The sequence below is a fragment of the Sciurus carolinensis genome, chromosome 6 (assembly GCF_902686445.1).
Source record: "Sciurus carolinensis chromosome 6, mSciCar1.2, whole genome shotgun sequence".
Classification (NCBI taxonomy): Eukaryota; Metazoa; Chordata; class Mammalia; order Rodentia; family Sciuridae; genus Sciurus; species Sciurus carolinensis.
This window is the reverse complement of record NC_062218.1, coordinates 58,182,993-58,195,064: the sequence shown is the minus strand read 5'-3', so window position 1 is coordinate 58,195,064 and position 12,072 is coordinate 58,182,993. Positions and strand designations below refer to the sequence as shown.

General features: G+C 39.7%; 1 protein-coding gene across 2 annotated transcripts in view; it reads left to right on the top strand.

Moving 5' to 3' along the window:
- The window catches only part of Sv2c (synaptic vesicle glycoprotein 2C), a 240,181-nt gene that overhangs the window by 195,954 nt on the left and 32,155 nt on the right, over nucleotides 1–12,072 (top strand). For both annotated transcript variants that reach the window (XM_047554849.1, XM_047554850.1), the window contains exons 5-6: nucleotides 11,162–11,295; nucleotides 11,772–11,861. In XM_047554849.1, the coding sequence (XP_047410805.1) occupies nucleotides 11,162–11,295; nucleotides 11,772–11,861 (224 nt within the window). The remainder of the gene's footprint in view (nucleotides 1–11,161; nucleotides 11,296–11,771; nucleotides 11,862–12,072) is intronic.

Below are 12,072 nucleotides of genomic sequence, written 5' to 3'. Positions count from 1 at the left end.
ATATTGATCTATGCAAACTGTGTGCCAGTCTATTAAGGTGGCTCAGGCAAGGTATAAGGATGACCTCAACCTCAGGGATGGAGAGAAAGCATCAGGTTTGAGAGAGATCAGAAAACAGAATTACATTCCTCAATGATAGACTAGGCATCCGGAAGTAGATTAGAGGCTACCCTCACATTTCTGGCTTGTAAGAACTTGAGGAGCATCACCACTTGAGCTGAGGTGGTTTGGGAAACATCTATTGGTAGTACACCTTAGGAACTTCAGATGATCTGAAAGGTATTTTCTTAGTGGGAGTAAATTGGATACAAGTAGCATGATCTGGCTATGGAGGTGAAAGGACCAGAGCAATATGTCCATCTACTGCACTTGGAGGGAGAATGTGAAGTTCCCTTGCTTGGGCATCAGGATCAGAAATTAGAGCTCCTAAATTACTGTGGTTACACGACTTTCCCACAGGTTAGAATGGAATTTCTCTGACATAAATGACAAAACTCTGAGGGTCATTTTGAGCCTGAGTCATGAGCTAAGCAGCTGTTTCACTTGTCAGGTATTAAATGATTTGTTCTGGATCAGAGGCTCTAAGGCAATAAATGGGACTAGGAAAAAAGAGCAGGTTCGAGAGGGCAATGGTGAGCAGAAGGTCATGAGTGTGACCTTTGAGCACCAGCAACAAGCAACACTGGGACTGACCCCTTGTCAAACATTAGAAAGGCCAGAGCCCCCTCTTTGTCTTACTCCTCTCCCCACAGGAATATCTTTAACTAAGCATAGATTTCATTAGAATGTTTTTACTAGACCACCAAGTTCTCTGGGAATGGACAGGGAGTTTTTGTTGATCATGAGCAAGACCTTGTGGAAGTTATGTGCAAAGAGCAGAAAGAAACTTTGATCTGGAAGAGAATGGGATCCATGAAGTTGTTTTTTGTTTTTTTGTTTTAAGGTTGTTTTAAAGATAGCTGCTTTGAAAGGCGATTGACTGAGTTGCTAATATATGCAATAAGCACCATTATCTTGCTGCAAATCCTCTACCAACTTTTCGACACTTATGTCAGAAATAACTGTGGTTTACAAGGTGTTGTTTTTTATTTTGAAAATATGCCATTTCTTGCCATAGATCCATATGTGAAAGAAACTTTCTTATGCTCTCACCTGGTCAAACAAGGATTTTCTTTTTCCATATTGGGGATTGAACTCAGGCCCTTGTGCATGCTAGGCAAACTCTACCACTGAACTACACCCACAGCACTTTTTATTTCAGCTTGGTACAGGGTCTCACTAAATTGTCCAGGTCAACCTCAAACTTAGAATTCTCCAGCCTCAGCCTCCACAGTTCTTGGGATTATAGGCATGTATCACTATGCCCTATTATGAAAGATCTTTGAACAAAGAGAGAACTTCAGCCCTGGAATGAGCTGTAGTCAATTATTGCATATTTCTACCTAATGTAAGAATTTTCGACGTTTAATTTTGTTTGTCTGTAAGTCTCCTAAAACTGTTCCAGTTCACAAAATGAACATAACTGATTTATTATTCATCCAAGAACATCAATTTTTATGAGTTTATATATAAATATATACTGAAGGTTTATATATGAAAATTAATGTGTAGATTTCATTTTAAATAAATATTTGAGTAAAACAGAGGAGAAAAGTTAATGTGTGGCTTAAAACATGAATATATATGATGCATATCTATTAATCAGTTGATTACATGCATTTGTGATATGAGCTTCAGTTATATATTATCAAGATTTTACTATCCTCTAGGTCCTTGTAGTATAAATTTACACTGAAAGACTGGGGATGTAACTCAGTGGTAGAGCACTTGCCTTGTATGCATGAGGCCCTGGTTCAATCCCCAGGATCACCAAAAATAGAAAAAAAAATTGCAGTAAAGTCTTTGATAAATTTTTGATTGAACTATATTATTATAACAGTAATACTATATCATTGTCTGCAAAAGAAAATACCAAGGAATTTTTGTTCAAAACACAAAAATACATGTTAACATACACATTTTATGCTAGCAGGCTTTTTTGAATCCTCAGACTTTTTATTTCTCAGTGGAATTTGGAAAGGACCATGCTTGAATTAGCGTTCCACACTGCCACTGGCAACTCTTTGTGGAAAGTTCACCTGGTATGCTCTTTGCATGTGAAGCAGAATAAACAACCTTGAAAAATAAGCTCATAATTTTATGAGTTTCAAAAGTCACAGGAAATCTGCTTCTTAGAAAGCATAGTTAAGGTCACAAGTCAAATTCAGGAAGCAGAGGCACGATGTGACTTCCCTTCACAGTGGGACACTTACTCTGTGCATTCCAAACAGGACCAGAGCTCAGAAACAAAAATAGAGAAACTAGGTAGTCAGAGGCTGGGGTTTGAGCATGGTGGTAGAGTGCTTGCCTAGCATGCATGAGGCCCTAGGTTCAATCCCCAGCACTGCAGGAGAGAAGAGAAATGAAGAAATGGAAATGTTGGCTTATTGCTTGAGTATGCTCGTAGAGACAGATGACGGTTGCAGTTAGTTGGAATATCACCCTTGGACTGTCTCCCTGGGATATGTAATTGGCTCTCACTTCCTGCAGGCATTATTTGATGCTGCAGGCAGATCCCTACCAAATGTTTTCATGGTGATTGCCCTGTGCATTTCTGCTGGAGATAATGCTCACAAGATTGCAGCTCAAGGAGCAACTGACCTCTGCCCCAAGAATCCAAGATTAGAAAATGGGATTATAGGTCAAGATTAAAGGTCTATGAATATTGTTCTCTTTCCTACCCAGAGATATGAGGGTTGCCTCTGGCACTTTCTCATTGGCATCCATAAATGTCCACTGCATTGTCAATGTTTGGGTTTTTCACAAACAGAAGCAACTGCATCAGTTCAGAAAAATGCAAATACAGTTGTGGTAGAACTGTAATTCCAGTTTTCTTCTTCTCTGTCTTCTCTCATCAGCACCTAAGTCTCAGAAAAATTAAAAGCTTATAACTCTGAAAAACATGTTTATGCCCTTTTCGAGTAAAACATAGTATAAGGTGATACAAGATTTAAAAATTAAAGAAGTCATGTCAAAAGTGCAAGTCCCCATGAACCCTCACCCCAGCCCTCAGTAACCATTTAAGTAATTTAGTGTATTTTTCTTCTCTCTTGTTTTCTGCAGCAAATGGTACGTTTTATGTGTATATAAAAATGAAATCCCTACAATTTACACTGTTTGGAAAAAAAGCTTTTTTTCTTCTACTGGGCTATATACCTTGAACATCTTCCCTGCTAAATCAGTAATACTGTACTATGGTTTATATAACTATCTCCCAGTTACAAACCCCCCAAACACATACACCTTTTATTGATTTATTTCCTTATTTGTTTTACAAATTGAGAATAAGATGAAAATTTCAACAACAGGGACTGTCCAGCTGCAACTGGTTAAATCTTATAGCCACAGATGATTCTAGATACATGACAACCTAAGTTTCAAGCCAAGGATTAATGTTTCATGCTGATTGTGCAGTGTTTATTTGTTAAACCAGTGGCATGTTGAAGGTACAAATTTTTATTTATGTAGGAATAAAATCAGAAATTCATCTGATCATTGTTCCCTTCTTAAGTTTTTTTCACTAAAGAAAATGGATTTTGAACCACTTTTAAAGAGAAATTTAGTAGGTCATGTACCCTGTGAGTAAAGACTACAAATAAAAATATATAGATGATTTACTTAACTATTAAAATTGATCTCTCATGCAATATTTAAGATTTTTCTTTTAGAACATTAGATCTGTGTCTTGCAACTAAAATCTGCTTTGTTGCCAAAGACAGTTTCACTGATATCTCATATCTGACAATCAAATTTAGAATAGTAAAGTAGGTACCGAGATAAGGTTTCCAGGACAGAGCCCAGAAAAGAATGCAAAACCCAGCACACTGTGTGTGTTGTATACTTTCCTTGGCACCTTGGAAAACAGACAACTGGGGAGGCAGCTGGTTTCTGCAATCACAGAGCACATTAGCTTGAGGCTGGCAAATGGCCTTGATTATTATGCAAGACACATAATACTCTTATTAGTGCCACACTGATTAGAGCTGTGCAGTCACAGTGTTCTGTAATACCCTAATTGAGGTCCTTCCTCACATGGAATTTACATTATCTGTAGATAAATCCCACAGTGTGACATTTTAATGAGTATTTTAACAAAGTCCAAAGGACAATTAGAACCATCAACTTCGCAGGGATCATTTTTTTAAGACAAAGAAGGCATGGTGCCAATGAAAAGGATTCATTTAAGAGAACTCATTTTAGTAAGTGTAGATGAGTATTCAGTAGCAACAACCCACTTTCCTAGTTTAATGAGGCTTGGTTTCAGATTCCTGTCCTTCACTCTACTTCCGACATTTGTGGTACAGACTTTGGGTAACATTTTTATTTTTGGTACCAGGGATTGAACCCAGGGGCGCTTAACCACTGAACCACATCCCCAGCCCTTTTTATGTTTTATTTGGAGACAGGGTGTCAGTGAGTTGCTTAGGGCCTTGCTAACTTGCTGAGGCTGGCTTTAAACTCGCTATCCTCCTGCCTCAGCCTCCCGAGCCACACCAGGCTTTTGTGTGACTCTTAAATTTAGATTTAGTCCACCTTGAAATGGAACTCAGGAGGGATCCTTTGGATCCCTAGATGAGGAATGATGGTGATCAGTGTTTTACTTCTTCATTCTTTTATTTGTTTTTAATGCAGAGGGTGGTATTTTTGTTTTACGAAGCATCTGTGGGGTCATTTCTCAAGACCCGCATGCTGTCTCCTATTTAGCCTTTGACCCCCAGTGCGGGATGTCATGAGGAGGGGGCATCCAGTTCCCTGGCTAGGACTCCTGCTACTGCTCTCAGGCTCTGTTCTCCCACTCCAAGTCAGGCAGTTATAATGTTGTAGGAAAGGGACAATCAACTCTGGCTAAACTCAAATACTTATTAGGCACAGATTTTAATTCTGTATCTATCTCTGACAGTAGAAATTTTAGAATTTGCTTTCTTTGTTCATAGGCCCAAATCAGAAACTGACCAGAAGTCTTGAGAGAAGACCCCTTAAAACATACAGACCATAGCCTCCTCTGTAATCCCACTGCACTTTCTTCATAACCTGGTACAGCATAGGTTGTATTGTTTATCATGTCTGTTAGCAAATCTGCTTCATCCATCCGGACTCTAACCTCCTTGAGGGCTGAGAATCAGTCTCATTAGCCTATACATGCCAGCGCTATGGCACATATAGTTACTCAATAGAAGTATGAAGGAATGGACACAATGTAAATAAAAATGTCTTCTTATAAAACTAAACAGAAACTTATATGACTCAGTTATTCCACTTCTACATATTTATACAGAATAAAGAAAAATTTTGATGCATTCAAAAATCTGTATGATATATTTATAGTAGCTTTGTTCATCACTTCAAACTGGAAACAATCCAACAATTCTTCCACTGGTGAGTGAATAGACTAACTGTGATGTATTCACAAAAAGATTCATAACACAGCAAAGAAAAATAAACCACTGGTATGTGCAACAATTTACATGAATCTCAAATATGTAATGCTAAGTATAAGAACCAGATTCAAAATGCTAAATGCAAATGATTCCAAATGCAAATCATTCCAATGCAGAATGATTCCATTTATATGACATTCTGGAAAGGAGGAAACTACTGGGACAGAGAACTGAGGAGGGGTTGACCCCAAAGGTACAACACAAGGAAAAGTTTCAAGATGATAGAACCATTCTGTGGTGGTGGTTACGTAGCTGCACATTTGCAAAATGCATAGAACTATACAGCTGAAAATAATAAATAAATCTCATGGTATCTAAATAATAAATAAATCTTACAAATTTTATTTGAAAACATAAATCAAAGATATTTTGTTGTTTAGTGTGGATCCAGAAAAAAAAAAAAGTAAAAGGAAACCTGAGTACCTATGGTCTTGTCAACCTGAAGTGATTTTGCACATTCTCATATACACATATACCCTGTGTGTGTGTGCATGCATGCTCATTAAATAAACATTTAAATAACACCTCCTATGGACTTCAACTTGCTAATGGCACTAGGGAGATATTGGCAAGTCAGAAAAGCAGGGATTCTATTTTCCTGGTGGGGAGAAGGACAAGTAATAAATATGTAAATAAATAAATAAATAAGACAGCTTTAGATCATGGTAAGTGCTATCAAGACAATAAAGGTCTCTAGTGGGGTTTAGTGTGTGGGTTCATCTGGGGAAATAACCTTAAACCAGGACCTGGAAGGTGTGAAAGAGGCAGCCATCAATGCAAATATTTAGACAGAGCAATCCAAACAGGGCAAATAATCAAATGCTGAGGTCTTGTAGGAGACTCAATAAAGGAAGAGATGGCGGGTGGCGGGGAACATCTTCCTTCAAAAACTCAGAAAGGCTGACTAAAATACGTAAGCATACTTTTAAATGTATGGCTGTGCTTCTGGAAAAAAAGGCATAGCCCCAAAGATGGGATTAAGTTCTATGTTCAAAGAACTGCTGGCAGGTCAATGGAACTGGACCAAGTGAGGAAAAGGATCAGCTGAAGAAAATGAGCTCCGATATCTGAAGAGGGATCAGTCCATGCAGGTCTAAGAGCTGTGGTAAGACACGTGGATTGCAATCCACATGTGTTGGGAGCTGTGAGAGTCTTTCAAACAGCAGAGCAAAGTGCACTTGTTGACATTTATCAATGTAACTCTGACTACTATAGGGAGAGTGAACTATGGAGGACCAAGAGAGGCAGGAAGACCAATTAGAAGGCTGTTGCTGAAGGTCAGCGAGAGACCCATGTGAACTGGAACCTATGCAGTGCCACAGAATTAAGAAGAAATGGATGGTTTTGAGATAAATTTTAGAGAATAACTTTCCAATGGGTTGAACATTGGGGATAGTGAGGGAAAATGGGGAATCAAGGAAGAAATACTGATTTTTAGTGTGAATAATTTCTGACTGGAAGAACTGAAATAGGGGAAGTTGAGAAAGAAATGAGAGTTTTTCCTTGGTAATGTGAAAATCTAAAGTTCCAATTGCATATGGTAGCTCTGAGATGCCTGCTAGGTAACTCTGTGAAGAGGTAAATAGGCAGGTGGAGATGTGGTTCTGGCACTCCAGGAAGAGAACAGGATGCATTTCTCAGACAAAGGTATGGAGATAGTGCATGGAGTTTGGACATAAATGAATCCACCTGTAGACAGAGGAGAGGATCAATGGCAAAGATTGAGGGAGTACCAACTTTGGGGGACCAGTCAGAAGAGTCAGTTAAGAAAACTGAAGGAAAGCCAGTGAGGTGGGAAAGAGACTAGTACTGATGAGGAAGTCAAGGAAAACAAGCTTTTCAAAAAGAAGGGAACAGATAGCTGTAGGAAATTATTTGGAAATTTTGAGTAAGATGAAGACAGAGAAGTCACTGTTAAGTTTGGCAAAATTGGTAACCTTGACCAGCCCCATTCGTGTGGAATTCAGGACAGAAGTCTGTTTGGGGTGAGAAAGTGGAGACAGTTGCCACTGACCATTCCTTTGAGAAGTTTTGCTGTGACATGAGGAACAGAGGAAGCAGTGCAGCCGCAGAAGCCTGTGGGGGCCAAGGAAGGGCTGTTACTTAGATGTTGGACATAAATCTGTGGGTGGAACAACTCCTGAAGTGAAGTAAGAAAATGTGATAGTAAGGGCTGGAGAGGAGGTGTAGGTGAACATAGGAGTCCCATACCTATGAGAAAGAGAAAGATGGACTTCAGAGTACACATGAACCAGAGGACCTTAGAGTGGCTCACGGGCAGGTCATCTGCTATAGAGATGGGACAGGAACAGGCAGATCAAGTTATGAAGGACTGGGAAGATGAGATGTATATATTCTTTCTGTGTTTCTTTTCTCAAAGAATCAGGAAATGAGGTCAAGTGTGAGGAATGAGGTTGCTGGATATTTGGGGAGAGATGGGAAAAAGGAATAAAGATAGTTTGGGAGAGTGGGAGAAAAGCATATGGCAAATAAAGGAAGAGAAATTGGTGGACAACACGTTTTTTACACAGAAGGAGGTCACCACTGCGTGTATGTGTGGGCATATACACACATGGATACATGCACACCATGCAAGGGACAAGAAGACAGACTTCACAGCTAATGAGATAGAGGAGGACTGGAGCAGCAATGAATAGGCTAAACTTCAGCTGTTCTAAACTGAGCAGAACTGGACTCTGGATCAGTTAGTTCTGTTATGGTTTTAGATTGTTGTCCAATTTCCTTGCTAAACTGAAACTTCCCAACTGGGATCACTTTCTAATATGTCTCTTCATCCACTGACATGATGTTCCAGAGCAGTAAGAGTGCAGGGCTACATTCCTAAGACCAGCTGTTGAGAAGGAGCCTGATGTCCCCTGGATGGGCATCTGGAGAGCCTAAGTAAAAGCAGGGAGTCTGGCATTTCATAGAGAATAGCTACAATTCTCCAACTTAACTTTCATCAGTCAAGTTACCGAGGGAGCTGTGTGTGGTATAGGTATGAAGTGTCCCCCCCAAAAATTATTGTGAGACCATGCAAGAAAGTTTAGAGGTGAAATGATTGGGTTATGAGACCCTTAACCTAATCAGTGTATTGATCCACTTGAATGGATTAACTGGGTTGCAGGCAGGATGTGGCTGGAGGAGGTCTCTGGAAGCTTTCCTTTGGGGTATGTATTTTGTCCCTGGTGAACAGAGCACTCTCTCTCTGCACCACATCCTGAGCTATTTTCCTCGGTCACACCCTTCTACCTTGATGGTCTGCCTCACCTCAGGCACAGAACAACAGAGTCAGCCATCCATGAACTGAGACCTCTGAAACCATGAGCACCAAATAAACTTTTCCTCCTCTGCATTGTTCTTGTCGGGACTTTTGGTCACGGTGGTGAAAAAGCTGACTACAACAAGCTGTATTACAAAGAGGAGTGTATCTGTTTCCTATTACCACTGCAATTAATCACCACAAATGTTTTGACCTCTAACATTATAAATTTATTAGTATACACTTCTGGAGGTCAGAAGTTCAAGTGCACTGGCAGGATTTCTGGAGGACTTCTGGAGGTTCCCTCTGGAGTGTCTAGGAGAGGAGTTCTGGCCTTTTCTTCCTGTCACCTACATTCCTTGGCTTGTGGCCCATGCCTCAATCTCCAAAGCAAACAGATGGTATCTTCAGATCTCTCTCCAGTCAGACCTCTGCTTCCCTTAGCCCCTGTCCTTCTCTAACTCAGATTCTCCTGCTTCCCTCTTTTCATTCAAAGGACACCTGCATTTACACGTGGCCCAGTCATATATGCTTCAGGATAATCTCTTTCTCTCAAGATGCCTGATTTAATAAGAGTCATCTTGAGATGCCTCTCTGAGTCCATTTTCATGTAGAGTAACATGTTCACGGGCTCAGGAGATTAAGATGAGAACATCTGTTAGGGGAGGGAGCATTATTCCATCTACCACAAGAAGCTTCCTACAGGACCGCAGTTGTGGCTCAGTGGTAGAGAGCTTCCCTAGCATGCATGAGGGACTGGGTTCGAGTCTCAGCATCACCTACAAATAAATGGATAAAATAAAGGCCATCAACAACCAAAACATTTTTTTTCTTAAAAAATAAGCTTCTTACTCTACTCACTGTAGTGAATGTCTCATTTACAAACTTCACTTTCTGAATTAATGTATTTGATGGCACCAGAGCCTTCCCCTCCTTGTCTTTGTTCTTCTTCCCTGTACTCTATGGAAGGTGCTATAGCCTGTAATTTAACAGAGTCACTGAAAGCTTTCATTTTTCTTCTAATGTTTAAAATACTAGAACTTAAAATTTCTTTAAAAAAAAAAAAAAGTCACCGGGGTTGTAGCTCAGTGGTAGAGCATTTGCCTAGCATGTGTGAGGTACTGGGCTCAATCCTCAACACCACATATAAATAAATAAAATCTTTTTTAAAAAGTCTTCATATGAAGCTCCAAAATCAAATGTGAGATGAGCCAGTTATATTTTCCCTGTTTTAGTGTAGAATTTCTTCTGCATTGGATAGGTAAAACTTTTTAACTTATGCTACATAAAACATTGAGAGCAATCATATTCCCCTAACATTTATGAAATAATTAATCAACCCCCATAACATCCATATATTAAATTCCCAGAAAAAAATTATTGATCTAAGATTAATATAGTATGTCATTAATGTTTACATCATTTGTTAACAAATTCAGTGAGTGAGTGGATGCACACATGAGGCCATGTGTTGATGTATAATTCTGTTTCAAATCCTGACAGGGAAGATTCTGATATGTGACTTCAGTTCTTTGGCCTTGAGGAAGTTATGTCACCTTCAGAATCTCACTTGGCTCTTGTGTAAACAGTGAATAATTATGCAGCTGTCCTGGGATTGGGATGTAAACTACCTGACTTATGTTCACAGAAAGTCTTATAAATACCCAGCTTTGCTATAAATTAGAATTTCACTCCACATAATTCATCTCTGCCTCTATAAATCTCCTCTGTGTTTTCAATTAGATTTGATATGCCTCATTACTTTGAATTAGAATCATGTTTGAATTCTCCTTTCAGCTATTTTAATATTCATTCAAATATTGGCTTTTTATTCTCAAAGGCATTTCTATTTGTATCCCACTGTGGTTGTTTTTACTATTTTAAAATAAAAATTCTATTTTTGTAATATTGAGAAATCTTCTATTTCCATTTAGAGCTAGGTACCTCTGTTCTCTTACCTGTTTCCTTGACTCACACCTAACTGGGAGCCATTGATACAGTCTACAGAGAGCCAATTCGTGGCAGACAGCAGGGTGGAAAACAGTGGAGGAGCAAACAGAAGATGCCCAGCACAGTGACCAATTGGAAAAAGCGTTTTCACTAATTAATGTTGGTTTCTGGAATTTGGATATATACAAGCCCACATGTAGCGCCTATGTAGACCTCAAGTCCTTTGGTTTCCAGCATCTTTCTTTGAGCACTGCCAATGGTAGACTTAAAACTAAGTTGGTCACCGTGGCTGATCAACTTATTCCTCTGAGGATCGTAGGACTTGACTGATTAATCTGTGGTGGAGATGTCGGTTGACTTTCCTGATAGGCCTAGAGGAAGCCTCCCTCACTCTTCCTGTCTCCTCTTCCAGGGTGGAGCTTCAGCATGGGCTCGGCCTACCAGTTTCACAGCTGGCGTGTCTTCGTCATTGTCTGCGCGCTGCCCTGTGTCTCCTCTGTGGTAGCCCTCACCTTCATGCCTGAAAGCCCCCGGTTCTTATTGGAGGTAATACTTATTATTACAAATACTGACATAGCCCACATCCACTGGAAAGAGTTCCTTGCTAACTCTAGGAAGTACATTGGCCTCTTTGGTAGGTACAGTTTTCCTTCCTGCCTGGAACTGTGGAGAGTCTGATTTCATGGAGACAAGCTTTCAACACTAGTGTGTGGAAAAGCTGCCTCATGGCCAGGAAATACTTGTTCCTCCTTAAACAACTTTTCATTCAATAAAGAGAACATGGTTTATTGTTTTGTAAATGAAATCTGCCATCCACATGCACTATTTCTAGTTACAGGCACATTGTGTGACCTGCTAGTGTATTCGATGATATCCAAATAATCTGTATTTGCCAGTGGGACTCTCTAAATTGTCTTTGCACAATTATGCTCAGTGTGGTCTAAGAATACAAGACGGCTATTGGAAAAGCAGGGGAGATATGTGTTTCACTGCGAGTGCCTCACTGCCTGGACATTTCTTAGGTTGGAAAACATGACGAAGCTTGGATGATTCTGAAGTTAATCCATGACACCAACATGAGAGCCCGGGGTCAGCCTGAGAAGGTCTTCACGGTGAGTTTGCTCCTCAGAGAATCCTCCACAGCAGAGTTCAGGGCAAGGACCAGACTGTAAACATTTGTGTGTGTGTTTGCCCATCTTCTTATTTATCAAAGTGAATAAGAGCAACTGTTCCTTCTTTTAGATTTAACAGAGATAAAATTTAAAAAAAAAACCTTTCAAGTCAATAAATAACATCACATATACATGCATTATAAACAAACTC